At 52.7% G+C, this 18,361-nt stretch overlaps 1 protein-coding gene and 1 long non-coding RNA gene across 3 annotated transcripts; one reads left to right on the top strand and one right to left on the bottom strand.

Annotated features, from left to right (window-relative positions):
- Positions 1-6,671: 6,671 nt before the first annotated feature.
- KRT8 (keratin 8) lies at positions 6,672-14,596 on the bottom strand. Of its 2 annotated transcripts, none has more exons than XM_007518204.3 (9): positions 14,170-14,596; positions 10,814-11,022; positions 9,922-9,982; positions 9,319-9,414; positions 8,593-8,757; positions 8,282-8,407; positions 7,524-7,744; positions 7,344-7,402; positions 6,672-7,065 (listed from the first exon to the last, which is right to left on the bottom strand). In XM_007518204.3, the coding sequence occupies exons 1-9, from the start codon at positions 14,515-14,517 to the stop codon at positions 6,875-6,877; spliced, it is 1,476 nt and encodes a 491-aa protein (XP_007518266.1). In that variant the 5' UTR covers positions 14,518-14,596; the 3' UTR covers positions 6,672-6,874. The 2 variants fall into 2 exon arrangements, with proteins under 2 accessions (XP_007518266.1, XP_060051286.1); XM_060195303.1 differs by lacking the exon at positions 14,170-14,596 and adding an exon at positions 13,739-13,919.
- LOC132539511 (uncharacterized) lies at positions 13,903-18,023 on the top strand. Its single transcript, XR_009550845.1, has 3 exons — positions 13,903-14,041; positions 15,899-15,979; positions 16,232-18,023. It is a non-coding gene; the product is annotated as an uncharacterized LOC132539511 (long non-coding RNA).
- The last annotated feature ends 338 nt before the right edge of the window (positions 18,024-18,361 follow it).

The raw sequence follows: 18,361 nt of genomic DNA, 5'->3' as shown, positions 1-18,361 counted from the left end.
GGTTCAACCCCCGGGCTCCCCACCTGCAAGGGCATCGCTTCAGAAGCAGTGAAGCAGGTCTGCAGGTGTCTATCTTTCTCTCCCTCTCTCTGTCTTCCCCTCCTCTCTCCATTTCTCTCTGTCCTACCCAACAACAATGACGACAACAATAATAACTACAACAATAAAACCACAAGGGCAACTAAAGGGAATAAATAAATATTTTCAAAAGACTTTAAAAAATAATAATACGTATCTGTTACCTTCTCAAACTCTAAGACAGCAAGGACCCTTCCTCATTCTCTGTAAAATCCACATTTCTCCCACTCCTGGAACTTCTGGGCTTTGCCCATTTCCCTTCACACCAGAAACTGCATCTGCTGATCTCAACCAAATAGATGCAACTAGCCACCTCGACATGTTTCACTGCAGAGACTGTGTCCAGAGATGCCAGCCCCGGGATGTCAACCTTCCAGCTCCAATACTCTGGTGAGACCTTTCCTAATCTATGGGACCCTCTAGTTTTGGTTCTCACTCACTTCTGCCACCCTTCCACCCCAGCCACTGCCTGTGGGGCCCCGGCAAGTGACAGCCATACTCCTCAACCTTAACTCCCTCTCCTTCAGCCCCCAGGGCCTGTCTGTCAGGGAGACACTTTTCCACCTTGCAGGGAGACACTTTTCCTTGTGCCTGTGTGATTCCACAGCTCCCAAATGAGCTTTTTCATTCAGATAGAGAAGGAGAGACACCACAGCAGCAGAGCTGCCCTGGATGGATGGACATTCTGAGAGCTGTGCCCTTGGGAAGGTTGCTACTTGCTGTGTGAATGGACGTCCGTGTGTTCGTTCGTACAGAGACCTGGACAATGACTCCTACTGCGCAGCTGTGGGCACAGCCCACTGGGACCATTGTCACAGGGGGTCCATTCATGAGTGGGACACCCTTAGGTGCTGCGCACCCAGACATAAACTGCTCTCAGAACAAAATACAAGAAAAAAGTAGAGGAGTCACCCTCTGAGAGGGAGACTGGGTGACTGGAAGGAGGAAGGCCCTTTTGTATTTTGGACTTGCTTTCAAGGGACTTTTCATTTTTTTTAACCTAGTCAGAGACATGGTTCAATATTTTAAGCTCTCACATATGTACAAATGACAAAATCTCATGTTGTCAAAAAAAAAATCAACATAGTGTTGGAAGTTCTTGCCATAGCAATCAGGCAGGAGCAAGGAATTAAAGGCATACAGATTGGAAGAGAAGAAGTCAAACTCTCCTTATTTGCAGATGACATGATAGTATACATGGAAAAACCTAAGGAATCCAGCAAGAAGCTTTTGGAAATCATCAGGCAATACAGTAAGGTGTCAGGCTACAAAATTAACATTCAAAAGTCAGTGGCATTCCTCTATGCAAACACTAAGTTAGAAGAAATTGAAATCCAGAAATCAGTTCCTTTTTCTATAGCAACAAAAACAATAAAATATCTAGGAGTAAACCTAACCAAAGAAGTGAAAGACTTGTATACTGAAAATTATGAGTCACTACTCAAAGAAATTGAAAAAGACACAAAGAAGTGGAAAGATATTCCATGTTCATGGGTTGGAAGAATTAACATCATCAAAATGAATATATTACCCAGAGCCATCTACAAATTTAATGCTATCCCCATCAAGATCCCAAGCACATTTTTTAGGAGAATAGAAAAAATGCTACAAATGTTTATCTGGAACCAGAAAAGACCTAGAATTGCCAAAACAATCTTGAGAAAAAAGAACAGAACTGGAGGCATCACACTCCCAGATCTCAAACTGTATTATAGGACCATTGTCATCAAAACTGCTTGGTACTGGAACATGAATAGACACACTGACCAGTGGAATAGAATTGAGAGCCCAGAAATGAGGCCCCACACGTATGGACATCTAATCTTTGACAAAGGGGCCCAGACTATTACATGGGGAAAGCAGAGTCTCTTCAACAAATGGTGTTGGAAACAATGGGTTGAAACATGCAGAAGAATGAAACTGAATCACTGTATTTCACCAAATACAAAAGTAAATTCCAAGTGGATCAAGGACTTGGATGTTAGACCAGAAACTATCAGATACTTAGAGGAAAATATTGGCAGAACTTTTTTCCGCATAAATTTTAAAGACATTTTCAATGAAACGAATCCAATTACAAGGAAGACTAAGGCAAGTATAAACCTATGGGACTACAACAAATTAAAAAGCTTCTTCACAGCAAAAGAAACCACTACCCAAACCAAGAGACCCCTCACAGAATGGGAGAAGATCTTTACATGCCATACATCAGATAGGAGTTTAATAACCAACATATATAAAGAGCTTGCCAGACTCAACAACAAGACAACAAATAACCCCATCCAAAAATGGGGGTAGGACTTGGACAGAATATTCACCACAGAAGAGATCCAAAAGGCCAAGAAACACATGAAAAAATGCTCCAAGTCTCTGATTGTCAGAGAAATGCAAATCAAGACAACAATGAAATATCACTTCACTCCTGTGAGAATGTCATACATCAGAAAAGGTAACAGCAGCAAATGCTAGAAAGGTTGTGGGGTCAAAGGAACCCTCCTGCACTGCTGATGGGAATGTTAATTGGTCCAGCCTCTGTGGAGAACAGTCTGGAGAACTCTCAGAAGGCTAGAAATGGACCTACCCTATGACCCTGCAATTCCCCTCCTGGGGATATATCCTAAGGAACCCAACACATCCATCCAAAAAGATCTGTGTACACATATGTTCTTGGCAGCACAATTTGTAATAGCCAAAACCTGGAAGCAACCCAGGTGTCCAACAACAGATGAGTGGCTGAGCAAGTTGTGGTCTATATACACAATGGAATACTACTCAGCTGTAAAAAATGGTGACTTCACCGTTTTCAGCCGATCTTGGATGGACCTTGAAAAAATCATGTTGAGTGAAATAAGTCAGAAACTGAAGGATGAATATGGGATGATCTCACTCTCAGGCTGAAGTTGAAAAACAAGATTAGAAAAGAAAACACAAGTCAAACCTGAAATGGAATTGGAGTATTACACCAAAGTAAAAGACTCTGGGGTGGGTGGGTTGGTGGGGAGAATACAGGTCCATGAAAGATGATGAATGACATAGTGGGGGTTGTATTGTTAAATGGGAAACTGGGGAATGTTTTGCACGTACAAACTATTGTATTTACTGTTGAATGTAAAGTATTAATTCCCCAATAAAGAAATAAATTATTTAAAAATAAATAAATAAATAAATAAAACCCAGGTTCAAACGCCTGCAGAGGGAAAGCTTCATGAGTGGTAAAGCATGGCTACAGATGTCTCTCTGTCTCTTTCCCTCTATTTCCTCTCCCCTCTCAATTTCTCTCTCTATCCAATAATAAACACATCAAAATATATTTTAAAAAGAGAAATGTTTGTCTTGTCCATGACACATTACAAGGCAAAGAGAGAAAAATAAGACCCAAAAACTACAGGGCATTCTGGGTTTTAAGCCAGAGGCAGAGTTTCCCACAAAAAAAAAAAAAAAAAAAAAAAAAGCACCAGCCCAAACGTCAAGAGGCCACTGCTGTCCCTCACAACATCACTGGGTGCGGGTTCCCATGCAGAACAGGGGCTGTAGCTGCCGCCCAGGGCGTCAGGGGCTAGAAGGTGAGGAGGCACAAGGTCACAGAGGGGTTTCAGGAGCACTGGCTTCCACCCTGCCTCGGCCTCCTCCTCTCCGTGAGCAGTGGCAGTTACTAACAGGAAGGCGAGAGGGGGCTGCTCAGCAACGGAGCACATGCCTTGCATGTGTGAGGAGGGCCTGGGTCTGGTTCCCAGCCACTCATAAAGAGGAGCAAAGCAAACAGAGCGTCATACTGGTGGGAGCGCACTCTCCACCTTCTCCCTCTCTCTCCTATTATAAAGGAAGAAGGGCAGGGCAGGGAAGGCAGCATAATGTAATGGTTATGCAAAAGGCTTTCATGGGTGCGGGAGATAGCATAACAGTTGTACAAAGAGACTCTCATGCTCCAGGGTCCCAGGTTCAATCCCCCACTCCACCACAAGTCAGAGCTGAGCAGCGCTCTGGTAAAAATTAATTAATTAATTAATTAAAGAAAAAGTAGAGAAAAGCAATTGAGGGTGAACAGTAAAGGGTGCTGTGAATTGGAGTGTCCTTAATAGCAGAGCAGAAACTCAGTGAGATGGAAGACGAGGAGGGAGAAGCAATTCTCCCTGAGCAAACACGCAGGGTGTGGGACACCCGAGTCCTCCCACCCCCCCACCCCCCCACAGCCCCGCCACAGCCTGGGGTCAGGGCCTGATAAGGCTGCAGCTTCAGGGATGGCAGCTGGGGCACAGCTGGAAACATTGACCCCTCCCTGCAAGGCGCCTGCCCTGGGCCCTGAGCCCCCAGCCCTGGTTCCTGGGATCCAGCCACCAGGAGCAGAGGTCCCTAGGCTGGTCCTGTCTAAACAGTCCATTGCAGGTATAGGCAGATGTGTGGGGGTCATGAGAGGAATGAGGGGCTTCGAGCTGCTTGCTGCCCAAGTCCAAGTCACTGCCCTGGCTGATGGTGCCGCCATTTATCACCAAACGCTGCCTTTTTTGTTTTTTTTTGTTTTGTTTTGCCACCAGGATTACTGCTGGGGCTTGGTGCCGGCACTACAAATAATCCACCCCACCTGGAAGCCATTTTTTCTTTCCTTTTCTTTCTATTTTGTGTTTATAGGACAGAGAAAATTTGAGAGAGGAAGGGGGTAGTGAGAGAAGGGCCAGGCATAAGGACCCAGGTTCAAGCCCCTGGTCCCCACCTGCAAGGAGAAAGCTTCATGAGTGATGAAACAGGGGCTGCAGGTGTCTCTGTCTCTTTCCCTCTCTATCTCACCTCCCTTCTCAGTTTCTCTCTGTCTCTAATAAATAAATAAATTTTAAAGAGAGGGAGAAAGAAAGATAGACACCTGCAGACCTACTTCACCACTCATGAAACACAGACACACCCCGTTTGCTGGTGAGAAGCAGAAGCTCGAATTCGGGTCCTTAAAGCTTGGGAATACGTGTGCTTAACCGGGTATGCCACCGCCTGGCCTTAACCCCACCATCGTTGTTATGATGGAGTCTAGTTCCCAGGGTCTGGAGAGAGGATGCCTGGGCCATCTGGGGGGCAGCTACCCAAGGTGGGTGGATAGTGGAGACAGAAGGATCTGCCCTGGAAGTATGTGGGGAGGGGAGGGAGAAGCCTAGCACTGGGGGGCCAGGAGCCCAGGGAGACCCCAGCAGAGCCTGGACCCCAGCGTCTCCCCACGGTGTTCCAGAAGCCTGAACAGGTCGTCCCTCCGCAGCCTGCTGGGTCAGGGCTGGGCCCTGATTGTAGAGCTGAGGGCGGTGTGGGCACTGGAACTCCCAGGTGGTGTCTGTGAACTCAGGCCTGGGACACACCTCTCCCCCAGCTGTAACTAGAACCTTTGCCCCTGCCCTAAACCCCTCCACCCACTTCTGTGAACCCAGATACGCCCACGTGACACACAGCACCCCACCAGCTGCAAACACAGAATGCATACACCCTTCCTGTACAGATAAGCTCTGTGTGTAAATGGGGGTGTGGAGGAGGGGTACAGGGGGGTGGGCCCGTGAGGGGCACGTCAGCCAACACCCCTTCTAGTGCTGGGGCACTTGAGTCCCTGAGCACAGACCCTGGGCCTCTGAGGGACAGGAGAGCTGGCCTCCTGGTGCTCAGCTGGAAGGAATGAAGATGCTGAAAAAGCAGCTCTGGCCGGCCAGGAAACCAAGTGCTGGATCCAAATGGAGCTCAGGCTGGAGAACTGGACAGTCCTGAGTTTGAATCCCAGCTGCACCATTTGCTGGTTAATTCTGTGACTTGCTTTCTGCAGGCCTGGCTACTCTTACCCCAGTGCCAACCTGTGTAGTGACTATGGGGCAGGAAGCCCAGTCCCTCCTATAGTGTCATCTGACTCCTGCCCTGCATCCACCTGCAGGCACGACATCCCGAGCTCAACCCCTTGTGTTACATATGCCAGAGTGGCATCCTGGGTCGCTCTCATATAAATAGATGCATCAATATTAACTAAAAAAGCAAATAAAATGGGGCTGGGGGGACAGCGTAACTGTTCAGCAAAAAAGCTCTCATACCTGAAGCTCTGAGGTCCCGGCTTTGGTCGCCAGCACCACCATAAGCCAGAGCTGAGAAGTGCTCTGGCCTTTGCTTCCATGTCTCTCACTCTCACTCTTGCTCTCTCTCTCATTAAAATAAAATATATCTTTAAAAAGAAGAGGAAGAGAAAGAAAGGAAGGAAGAAGAAAGGAATGAAAAACAAAACAGAGAAAGAAAGAAAGGGGCTCTGTTTGCACTCAAGACTCAAAATAAAATGGCATTTGAGAAGCATATTCATGGCCAAGGCAACGACCGGTTTTCAGTGAGGAAGACTCAGCACAGCTTAAGGAGGCTACACTTGCTGCCAGCGCCCCTCTCAGCACCCTTTGTTTCTGATCTCAGCAAGCACCACACACACACACACACTCATACACACATTCACGCATACACATACCCACATACACACTCATACACACACTCAAACTCACACACATACACACACACACTCATACACATTCACACACACATACATACACACACACACACATTTCCCCATTGCCCCATGGACAAGGTTACACACAGCAAAGTGACTGGACAGAACCAGCTGAGACTTTATTGTGGACAAGGCACTTGAATGGGCTTTGGGTGGTGGGCACAGGAAGGGGAGCTGCCCCAGCAGGACACTCTCCCTGCGGGGACTCAGCTAAGGCCCCTGCAAAGCTTCTTCCTCCACCGCCGGCTCTCAGGTGGCCGCCGGAACAGGGAGGCTGAGAGGGACAGCGGCGGCCATTCACTTGGACAGGACGTCGGAAGACTCAGACACAAGCTTCCCATCTCGGGTCTCAATCTTCTTCACGACCACAGCTTTGGTGGAGCTGGTGCGGTTGAAGGAACCGGAGCCCCCTCCAGAGCCGAAACTGGCATTCAGGCCGTAGGTGAGGCCGGGACTGGTGAGGCCCCCGTAGGCCGAGCTCAGCCCACCTGTGAGGGACAGAGCAGCCCCTTGAGTGCCAGCGGCCAAGTGTGTGGCAGGCCCCACTCTCCCAGCCACCCCTGCACCCTCGGGGCTGGGCGCTGCCCTGGTTCGGGGTGCCTGGGACCCCTGGGGGTGACGGGGAGCTGTGTGGAATACAGCTTTCATGTCAGTTACATCTCCTTGGAGAAGGCATGTCCCCAGCCTCCTCCACAGAGCAAGAGGACAAAGTTCAAGGGCTGCCCCACCTCACAGCTTGCCCTGCACCCAGGCCCTGGGCACTCACCGGAGTAGCCGCTAGTGGTCTTGGTGTGGATGCTCATATTCTGCATCCCAGATTCCAGCCTGGACCAGAGGACACACGGGGTCACCATCAGTCCGGACCCTGATCCCGCCTTCTCCCACCCAGGCCCCAGGGATGGGACACCAGTCCCCCTCCCCCCAGCCCTCTGAGTCCGGCCCCCACCTGCTCTCCTCGCCCTCCAGCAGCTTCCTGTAGGTGGCGATCTCGATGTCCAGGGCCAGCTTCACGTTCATGAGCTCCTGGTACTCGCGCAGCTGCCGCGCCATGTCCTGCTTGGCCCGCTGCAGGGCGGCCTCCAGTTCCGCCAGCTTGGAGTTGGCGTCCTTGATGGCCAGCTCCCCGCGCTGCTCAGCATCAGCAATGGCGGCCTCCAGGGAAGCCCGCTGTGGACAAGGGGGCAGGGGAAGCAGGGTCTGGTTAGAGCCTGCCCCCTCCCCCTGCTCCTCCTTCAGGGACCCTCAGCCCCTGCCCTAGGCAAACCCCCACCCAGCTCAGAGGAGGCATCAGAAGCAGAGTGGGGAGAGAGGAGCAGCATCCCACCCTGCCTGCAGACCTCTCTTTTGGGAAGCTAGTCCCTCCCACCCCACTGGGCTAGGCTCTAGTCTCTGCTTTCTGGAATATCTTACAGCAGCAGAGTCCAGTCTTACCCAGACAGAGAAGACAAAGCAAAGAAAGCAGGTTTGGGGGGCCCATCCTGGTCCCTGAATTACCTGCCCCTTTCACCCCTGCCATGACCCCAGGCACCTCCTCAACCCCCTCCCACACCCCCACAGCCTCCATGAGCAGCTACCCCCACAGGCTCCCCAATTCTGACCCTGACTACTCCTCCACCCCCAAGCCTCCCCCCCACTCCTCCCTGCTCTATCTCCTCCAGTCCCTGGGGACCTGGGGAGCCTCCCTCAGCCCAGTGCGGCCCACACCTGGCCTTTGAGGTTCTCGATCTCTGCCTGGAGCCGGCTGATGTTCCGGTTCATGTCAGAAATCTCCGTCTTCGTGCGACGGAGGTCATCCCCGTGCTTCCCAGCCAAAGTCTGCAGCTCCTCATACTGGAGGGGGGGGGGGGTGTTTCCACTGAAGACCTTCTATCCCAGGCACAGGGACATCCCTGCCTCCCCAGCACCCAATGGACAGGCCCAAATCACAGCAGGCAGAGATCTGGGGTTCTGCTTCCCTCCCCCAAGGACTGAGGCACAGGATGGGGGGGGCAGAGCCTGGTGACCCCGCTCCTCACCTTGATCTGGTACATGGACTCAGCCTCAGCCCGGTTGCGGTTGGTCATCTCCTCGTACTGGGCCTTGACATCAGCGATGATGCCGTCCAGGTCCAGGGAGCGGTTGTTGTCCATGGACAGAACCACGGACGTGTCCGAGATCTGGGACTGCAGCTCTTGGATCTCCTGTGGTGGGGAGGAGGGGGGTGAGGCCCTGCGCATGCACACAATCGCCCCTCACCTTCTGCATAAGTGTCTTCCACAAGGGACAGGACAGGCGCACACAGCTGGGCTGGGCGAAGGCAGCGTTCCTGTTAAGGGAGCCAAGACACAAGCTGGACCCCAGGAGGGGAGGAAGGATGCAACAAGACAAGGATGAGAGGGACCCCGGCCTTGGGAGAACAGCCTGAGGAAAAAGGCCCTTTCAGGCTATCTGCCACTGGAGCTGAGCCCAGATGCGGCCAAGCGGTTGAAAGCAAAGGCACAGAGACAGAGAGGGTGGGGGCTGTGGCTATGACACCACCCCTGCACCTTGACCTGGGAGGGGGGACTGCAGTCTGTGAGTTCACTCTCTCATCTGTGAAGCAGGAGGACACGCCCTCCCTCATGCAGGGGCCAGAACACAGAGGATCCGAATTGGAGGAATGTTGGAGTCACAGGAACACCCATGCCCATTTCGTGCAGTGGAAGCTGGGAAGGGTCTCTAATGGGCTGGGGAGTCCTCAGCTCTGGCCCCCAAGAACATACCACTTCATACAGCTGCCTGAAGAAGTTGATCTCGTCTGTCAGTCCTTCCAGGCGAGACTCCAGCTCCACCTTGTTCATGTATGCCTCATCCACATCCTGGAGGTGAAGGTGGGGGAGCCTGAGTTGAGGCCCAGACCCCAGTCCACCCTGCTTCCACCTAAAAGTCAGGACTCAGAACCTTCTGCTAGCCCACCTTCCCCACCTCACTCTGTTCTGTCTGATCCTCCTCTCCCTCTGCCTCACTGCTCCAGCACTCCCCCACCCAAATCCTCCTCCTCCCTCTCCTCTCTCTCCTCCTCCTCTCTTCCTCCTCTTTCTCCTCTTCCTCCCACAACTCCTCCTCCAGGAAAGATGTTTTGACCAGATCTCTAATTCCACCGCTCCACTTCCTAACCGTGTCGTGCAGTGACGCCAGAGTCCTGACCCAAGGTGTCTTGCTACATCTCTGTCCTTGCCTACTTTCTTCTGTTACCTATCTAAAAGGCACCCAGTGTTGTCCTGTCACTTAGAAACATTTAGGGGCCTAACCCAGAAAGCCTAAGTGCAAGTCTCTAATCCCCAGCTTCTAGGGTCTGGAGAGGGCTGGGAGGGGGACTCCCTCACCTTCTTGATGAGGACAAATTCATTCTCCATCTCTGTGCGCTTGTTAATCTCATCTTCATACCTGGGGAAGGAAAGACTCAGAGTCACAGGGGGAAGACAGAGGTGAGGATGCCCTGGGTGTTCACAGGGGGAGCAAGACCGTCTAGAAGACTGGGTTCAGATGGATGCAGGAAATGGGAAGGGTGACCTGGTCCTTCTGCTGCAGTGCCAACTCTCTCTCCCCACCCTTGGCTCATCAGCCGATGGGGAGGCCTGGAGCAGAAAATTTTCTCTCCAGACCCACAAACATACATTGGAGTAGGCGTATTCAGAGTATTAGCCACAGGGACAGAGATAACCACTCAGACAGAACTTCCCAGGGGGCAGCACACCCAGATGATCATACACAGTACCATGCACAAGGGCCTATGTTCGAGTCCCAACTCCCCACCTTCGGAGGAGGGGGGTGAAGCTTCATGAATACTGAAGCAAGTCTACAGGCATCTCTCTCTCTCCCTCCCTCTCTACCTCTCACTCCCCTCGCTATCCTATCAAATAAAATAGAAGGGGGAAAAGGCCACTAGGAAAGCCCCCACTGCTGATACCCCTGGTAGAAAAAAAAAAACTTTCCAGGCAGTGACCAGAACTTCTGGACATCAGAACTGTCAGTCTCTCCTTCCTATCTCTGCCCATAAGCACTACCATGTCGTTTACTGTCCAAATCAGGACAGCTCCAAGACTGGCAGGTTCTGTTAACATCTCGGCCAGAACAGTTAGCAGGAAGGCACATGGTGACCCTAATCACACAGGCAGAGCTGCACTGCCCAGCAAGCAGAGGGCCTTGGGGCCGCAGGCATCTGGCCCCAGGGCCAGAGCAGTATGAACCGGAGGGGCTGGGTAGGCAGGGGCTCACTTGTTCTTGAAGTCCTCCACCAGCCCCTGCATGTTGCCGAGCTCCACCTCCAGCTTCATCTTCTCCTGGCCCAGTGTCTCCAGCTGCCGCCGGAGGTTGTTGATATAACTCTCGAACATGTTGTCCATGTTGCTCCGAGCTGTCTTCTGCTGCTGCAGGAGGCTCCATTTGGTCTCCAGAATCTTGTTCTGCTGTTCCAGGGTTCGCACCTGCATGAAGGAGAAGAGGCCCAAAGGTCCATGTGAGGCCAGGGTCCCCCCCCCCCCCCCCGTCAGGGTTGGTGTGAGTGTGGTAGGCAAGCAAACTCTGTCTCCAGAGTTCAGTTTCCAAAGCGCTAGGCGCTCCAGACCCAGGGACCTGGGCTGTTCCCTGACAGTCATCTATGCCGCAGAGAACAGTGTGGTGAAGGTAGGTTAGGAAGCCATTCCCTGCTGTGCTGGGGGGACAGTGCACCACTGAAGGGAAGAGCAAGAAAGTTAGATGAAGCCCCGTGTACAGAACAGGTCCTACTGACTTAGACTGCCTGTTACTGATCGATGAAAGTGATTACGTGTTGGTTGAGATTATTTAAGACTGGGCGGGGGAGACAGCATAGTGGTTATTCAGAGAGGCTCTCATGCCTGAGGCTTCCTGGTCCTAAATTCAGTCCTCCTCACCACCATAAACCAGAGCTGAGCAGTGCTCCGGAAAAAAAGAAGGTGGAGGGAAAAGAGAGGGAGGAGATGGGGGGGAAGAGGAGAAAAGGAAAGAAAAAAGACTATAAGACTGAATCAGGGGGATAGTGGAACGTTCAACTGAGCATACATCACCTGGGTTCAAACCCCCAGTCCCCAGCTACAAGGGTGGGGGAGGAGCACTTTACAAACAGTGAAGCAGTGCTACAGGTATCTCTCTCTCTCTCTCTCCATATATATATGTGTGTGTGTGTGTGTATCTACCTCCCCCTTCCTTCTCAACTTCTCTCTGTCCTATCAAAAATTTTAAATGATAATAATAATTTTAAAATAATAAATAATTTAAAAAGGAAGGAGGAAGAAGGAGAAGGAGGAGGAGGAGACTGAAAGGGGGAAGTGTAGACAGTCCAACCAGAGGAATAGCACCATCGCTATTTTTGGTGAGGCTTTCTGAAGGGAAACCCTGGCTCTCCAGCCTGGAGCACGCTGGCCAGAAAACTTGAACTCTCAGCAGGCTGCTAGCCTGCACTGGCAGCGCCTGGGGCTCCTCCTCCCTGCGGTGGCCCAGGGGGGCTCAGTTAGGCTGAATTCCTGCCTCACCTCCACAGAGGCTAGAGTGTCTGTCACCCAAAACTCTCTCCTCCCCCACCTTGCCCAGCCCTGAATCCACTACCCAGTGCTCTTCCCCAAACACGAAGTTCCTGGGTCTCTGAGACTCTAATTTCAGCTTGAAATTATGTCCTATTAGAAGAGGACTGTTTTCAAAAGAATGAGAGACTGGTCCCAAGGAAAGCGATACATTTTTCTTAGTCAACTCAAAGTTGTAACTTGTTGTTGCTGTTGTTAATTTGGAAGGGAACTGTATCTTGAAGGTCTGGTCTAGAATCCTTCCTTCCCCAAGTTTTTCTACTGCAACATCATTTTTATGGGCCAGCGAAATAGCTCACTCGAGCAGTGCACCGCTTTACCATGTGTGCAGCCCAGATTCAAGCCCACCCCTCCACCAGCACATTGAAGGAAGCTTCAATGCTGTGGGCTCTTTTTTTTTCTTTCTAAATTTATTTATTCCCTTTTGTTACCCTTGTCGTTTTATTGTTGTCGTAGTTGTTGGATAGGACAGAGAGAAATGGAGAGAGGAGGGGAAGACAGAGAGGGGGAGAGAAAGACAGACACCTGCAGACCTGCTTCACCTTTGTGAAGCGACCCCCTGCAGGTGGGGAGCAGGGGGCTCGAACAGGGATACTTAGGCCGGTTCTTAGCTTTGTGCCACGTGCGCTTAACCTACTGTACTACTGCCCGACTCCCTCTTTTTTTATCTTATCTTTTTTTTAAATGTATTTTATTTATTTTGGAAAAAAACAGAGAAGTTGGGAGAAAAGGGGGAGATAAAGAGAGGGAGAGAGAAACACCTGCAACACTACCTCACCACTTAGGACGCTTTCCCCCTGCAGGGAGAACCCGGGTCCTTGCACAAGGTAATGTGTAGCCATGTATGCCACCACCCGCCCCCACCTGTGGCCTCTTGCACTCTCTGTCTAACTCTACCTCTGTGTCTCTAAAAAAAATGAGTTAATTAATTTAAAAAGCCATGGACCCTCAGCTGCCAAGGACAGCTAAGAGGTGAACTCTGCAAGCCAGTAACCGGTGCTGTTGGGGGACCCTCCTGCCTGCACTGTAGCGCTTCGAACAAAAGCGGGAAGCACTGGGGACCAGGAACTCTTCTTCCCAGAGTCTTCCGCAGACCTTGCAAAAGTCAGCCGCGGATCCAGCCTGGGGGGCTTAGGGCGAAGGTGCCGGGCAGAGCACAGAGGCAGCGCTGCTTCCCAGGACTCCGACTCCTGGAGTGCTTCTCCCGCCTGGGATTTCCCTCACTCCACCCCGCACCTCCGGGGAGCCGGCCAGCAGGAGGCAGCCAAACCCCGGGACGCCCAGGAGCCCCGCCAGGAGGCCTTCCATCTCCCGGACTGCAGACCCGGGGGCGGGGGGAGCGGCGGGGCGGGGGGAGCAGGCTGGTGGGTGGAGCCCGGGGAGGGAGCCTGGCCCGGACAAGGGCCAGTGGGCAGAGGGGAGTTGGCCGGCGCCTTATCTGAAGCTATAAACTTTTGCAGGCGGGGTGCCCAACGGCCTCAGACTTTAATGGGGGGGCAGGCTTTCCCAACTCCCCGGACATTTCTTCCACCCCGCCCCACTGCACCCATCTCCACACACACACACACACACAGCCCCCCAGGCCCTCACCTCACCCCCTCACCCCAAGATCTCCAGCTCCAGGGCAGGGGGCCAAGCTATGAGTCATACGGGTGCCTCGATCAATATTTGCCTGTTTGCATCAAGACACTTCCTTCCCCCAGAGTCTTATCAAAACCCCACTTTTCTTACACGCCGCGGGGTAGGGGAAGCGTGAACCCAGCTCCACAGCGGCCTGCCCGCTGCTGGGCTCCCCCAGGCTGAAACCCCGACCAGAAGGCCAGAGTTGGGACTGCCCTGCCAATGAGGGAGGGGGCCAGCCGCCCCACCCCCTCCCCAGCCCAGCACCCGGGAAGGCCTAGGAGGAGTGAGTCACGGGCCGGCAGGGCTTGGGATGGGGAGGGCGGCTGGAGAAGTGCCCACCGGACGGGGCGGCCAGAGGGGCCGGCTGGCCCCAGGCACCAGGCCATGAGGTCCCCCCACCACCACCCTCACCTTGTCGATGAAGGAGGCGAACTTGTTGTTGAGGGTCTTGATCTGCTCCTTCTCCTGGGTGCGCACAGCCTGGATGTTGGGGTCCACCTCCAGCTTCAAGGGGTTCAGCAGGCTCTGGTTGACCGTGACGGTTGTGATGGCCCCCATGCCCCCGGCTCCCCCGTAGCCCCCCGTCACGCTCATGGTGGGGCCCAGGCCAGCTCGGAAGCTGCCGCTGCTGCCCACCCGGGAGAAGGCGGAGGGGCTGATGCGGGAGCTGGGCCCGCTCGAGTAAGCCGAGCGGCTGCTGAAGGCCCGGGGGCCAGAGCTGGACAACTTGTAGGACTTCTGGGTCACCCTGATGGACATGGTGGAGGCTGGAGTGCAGGCGAGCAGGCCGAGACTGGAGAAGGAGAAGGAGCGGAGAAGCTGCTTCCAGGTGTGGGGCAGCTCCTGGCCGGCCCTTTATAAATCTAGAGGGAGAGGGCCTGGCCTCCTACCTGAGTGGCTGGTCCCCGAAGGGGCGGGGCCTAACTTGACACCTGCCACCTCCCAGCCAGACTCAGATGGGGGCGGTAGAGAGCTGCTCCTACCCCACATCCCCCTCCAGTGCTTCCCCCAGAAACCCCAGCTCAGCAGCCCCTTGAAGGAGACCCTGGAAAGGGTCACCTGCTCCAAAAACAGAGCTCTGCCCTAGGGTCACCCAGCCACAGGGCCACTGCCTCCCGCCCCCCAAGTCCTTTGTTCTTCCTGGCACTAGGAAGTAAACACAAGATGGGGGAAGCAGGGTGGGAAAGGGATCCCCAGCATTGAGTCTTCTCTGTGCAGCTGACACTCCCTCACTCCCAAAAGCCCCCCTGTGCTCTCTTCTCCATTTGGAAAAATAAGGACGGTCTGCCTCTGCTGGCTGAAGGGGAGCACAGGTGGGGAGCCCTAAGCCAACCACTTGCTTAGTCTGTTCCTCCTCAGCTACTGCTGTGCCCTCTGCACCCGGTGCAGTGCAGTGCCCAGAGGGGCTGGACAGGTTTTTGTAGATTGGGTGAGCTTGTGCACACACACACTGGCTGCTTCACTCTGGCCTGCAGGTACAAAAGAAACTAGGGGGCTAAGGAGACAGCATAATAATTGTTATACAGAAGACTCATGCCTGGGGCTCCACGGTCTCAAGTTCAATCTCCAGCACTACCATAAGCCAGAACTGAGCAGTGCTCTGGGGTGTGTGTGTGTGTGTGTGTGTGTGTGCCTTCCTCTCTGTATTTTTCTCATTAAAATATTTTTTAAAGGAAGCTAGAACACGATGGTGGAGGAGGTGCTAGGTTGGCGGTTAAAGTGTTGTGTGGAAAACTGAGAAATGTTACACATGTACCAGCTGCTGTGTTTTACTGTTGAGTGTAAACCATTAATCCCCCCAATAAAGAAAGATAAAAAAGAAGTGAGACCCCCAGCACTTTCCCAGGACACTCGCCAGCTGAGAGGCTTCCCTGCAGGCTCAGCACAGAGTGAAGAGCAGAGAGACAGGCAAGCTGAGATAGACAAGGGGCAGGGCCCACCCACCCAAAGAGCTGCTGCATCAGCCTGGGGTTTCCCATCACCCTCATTGTCTTCGGGGGTCTTCATTGTCCTGCTGCTCTCTGGGGGACTCATTCCCATAATTCTCAATGGAAGGCTCCCAGGAAGGGAGACAGGACATAGGGTGGGATGGGGAGTTACTGCTGGTGCAGCCATGTGAACCTCCCCCTTCTCTTTCCAGGCCTCCCTGCCGGCCAGAGGAGATAGCGGGATGAGGCACCTGACTCTCTGAAGCCATTAGGAGAATGAGTCAGGAGAGCAGGTAGGGGCACAGTAGGCACCTGCGAAAGGGTGGAGAATGGGGAGCAGGGCCAGGGCACCCCAGGTCTGGGTGGGGCGGGTGGGGCAGACTGTGGGAGGGAGGCGGGAGGTTCAGATCCTGGAGGCAGAGATTCCAGCTGTAATTACTCTGAGGCTGGGCTGCTCGATGCAATGGGGCCTGGGGGCAGAGACTGACAACTGACAGGCAGTGTGATGACCTCTAACCCCCACCTCCCTGCCCACCCACCTCCAGGAAGGACACACATACGCAACACACTTTGAAGTCCTTTCCAGAAAGACCATGCCAGAAGCTCTCAGGAAGAGTGACTACTCCCCCCAGTCTCCTGACAAGGACCCGCAGAGGGAAACCCATTCACAGCTATCTTCCCAGCCCAAGAGTGATTTAGATGCATGCCGCCCTCCACCCAGCCCCTCATAAGCACCTACACCCCCAGTAGGGATGACAGCCCAAAGGGAGGTGGGGATGGGCCCTGTGCCAAACCAGGGACAGAGAAGGCGGAAGGAGGGAAGGAGGGAAGGAGGGGCTGGTCAGACTGGAATGGCAGCCTGGGGCGGGTGGGGTGGGGATGACAATCAGCTCCCCACTTGGTCCCCTCCCCCACAGTGTCACTGTTGGACAGGGGCAGGCTCAGCTTAGAGGGACCACACTGAGGTCTGGCGCCCAAAGCAGCAATCTGGGGCCCTTCCTGGTCAGAGCCACACCCACTGCGCCCCCACCTCCCTGACACAAGAGTGAGCATCAAGTGGACTGTGAGGGACCCTGTGGCTTTGAATCCATAGGGTTGGTCTTGATCTCCTCCAAGGGAAACCCCCTTTTGCTGGGGCAACTTAGAACAGCCCATGGCTAAAAGTGTTTGCATTCTATTTGTCCTTTTCCTCTGACCAGAAACCCCAGCCACACCCTCCCCTGGAGCCCCAAGCCAGGGTTTCAGCAGCAACAGATGAGGCCAAGCTGGCCTCACTAATGGCCCCGCCCTGGGCTTCTGTGGAGGCAGAAGGGAGAAGGCCTAGGACCAGGGCCAAGCACTGAGAGAGCAGAAAACCGGATTGGGGCAGCCCGCAGGTACAGTTCCTTGTAAGGCAGTCTTTGGTACCTGTTCTGCACACAGCTGCCCGCCCACCACCAACAAAAGGGACAATGTTTCCAGTGATCACACCCAGCCCAAAACCTTTCCTGGAGAGAAGCATAACCCCCCCCCCATCCACAAGGCAATTAGAGAGCACACCACAACAAGAGGGTTTTTGTTTTGGGTTTTTTTTTTTTTCATAATTTCTTTATTAGGGGATTAATGTTTTACAATCAACAGTAAATACAATAGTTTGTACATGCATAACATTTCTCAGTTTTCCACATAGCAATGCAACTATGTCCTCTGTCATCCTTTCTGGACCCCTACTCTCCTCCTCACGCACCCCAGAGTCTTTTACTTTAGAGCAATACACCAACTCCCATTCAGGTTCTACTTGTGTTTTCTTAGAAGAGGGTTTTTTTAAAAGAAAGGTTTTGTTACTTGGGGGGAGGGAACTTATGCTAAAGTAAATAAATTATGTATGCATGTATGTATGTTCCTGCCCCCAAGCTGACTGAGACAGAGGGTTTATAGCAATAGAAGCTCTCTCACCTGCACATCAGCTGTCAGGCTCAGGTAAAAATTACTAAAGTCATGGGCCCCTTGAAACATACCTAAAATAGACTTCCTAGCTTCTTCTCACCCTCATTTTATCTGCTCTACCTATCTACCTACCTACCTTTGGGTTCCTGTTTATTGAACAATTTGTCCTGCTTTGTATCTTACTGCCCTCAGCTACCAAGTTGCAGGCACTACTATGATTCCTTCCTTCCATCCAAGCTTCCCTGGGCAGACGACCTCACCAATGTGTCCCAAAACCTCACCTCCCCAGAGCCCTGCCCCACTAGGGAAAGATAGAAACAGGCTGGGGGTATGGATTGACCTGCCAATGCCCATGTCCAGCAGAGAGAACCATTGCAGAAGCCACTTTCTGCACCCCCAAAAGAATTTTGGTCCATATCTCCAGATGGATAAAGGGACCAAATAGGGAAGCTTCCAATGGAGGGGATGGTATGGAATTCCGGTGGAGGGATGGGTATGGAACTCCAGTGGAGGGATATGTATGGAACTCCAGTGGAGGGATGGTATGGAACTCCGGTGGGGGGATGGGTATGGAACTCCAGTGGAGGGATATGTATGGAACTCCAGTGGAGGGATGGTATGGAACTCCGGTGGGGGGATGGGTATGGAACTCCGGTGGAGGGAACTGTGTGGAATTGTACCCTTGTTATCTAACTATCTTGTTAATCATTATTAAATCACTAATAAAAAATTTAAAAAAAAACTCTCTC

The sequence above is a fragment of the Erinaceus europaeus genome, chromosome 7, assembly GCF_950295315.1.
Source record: "Erinaceus europaeus chromosome 7, mEriEur2.1, whole genome shotgun sequence".
Taxonomy (NCBI): Eukaryota; Metazoa; Chordata; class Mammalia; order Eulipotyphla; family Erinaceidae; genus Erinaceus; species Erinaceus europaeus.
This window is presented reverse-complemented; position numbering and strand designations above follow the sequence as displayed.

Coding starts and splice junctions, on each gene's coding strand:
- KRT8 (XM_007518204.3), bottom strand. CDS start 14,517: ATGTCCATCAGGGTGACCCAGAAGTCCTACAAGTTGTCCAGCTCTGGC. Junction 11,023..14,169: donor TCGCCTCCTTCATCGACAAG/GTGAGGGTGGTG, acceptor TCCTTCATGCAG/GTGCGAACCCTGGAACAGCA. Junction 7,403..7,523: donor CTGGAGGGCGAGGAGAGCAG/GTGGGGGCCGGA, acceptor CCTCTGGTCCAG/GCTGGAATCTGGGATGCAGA.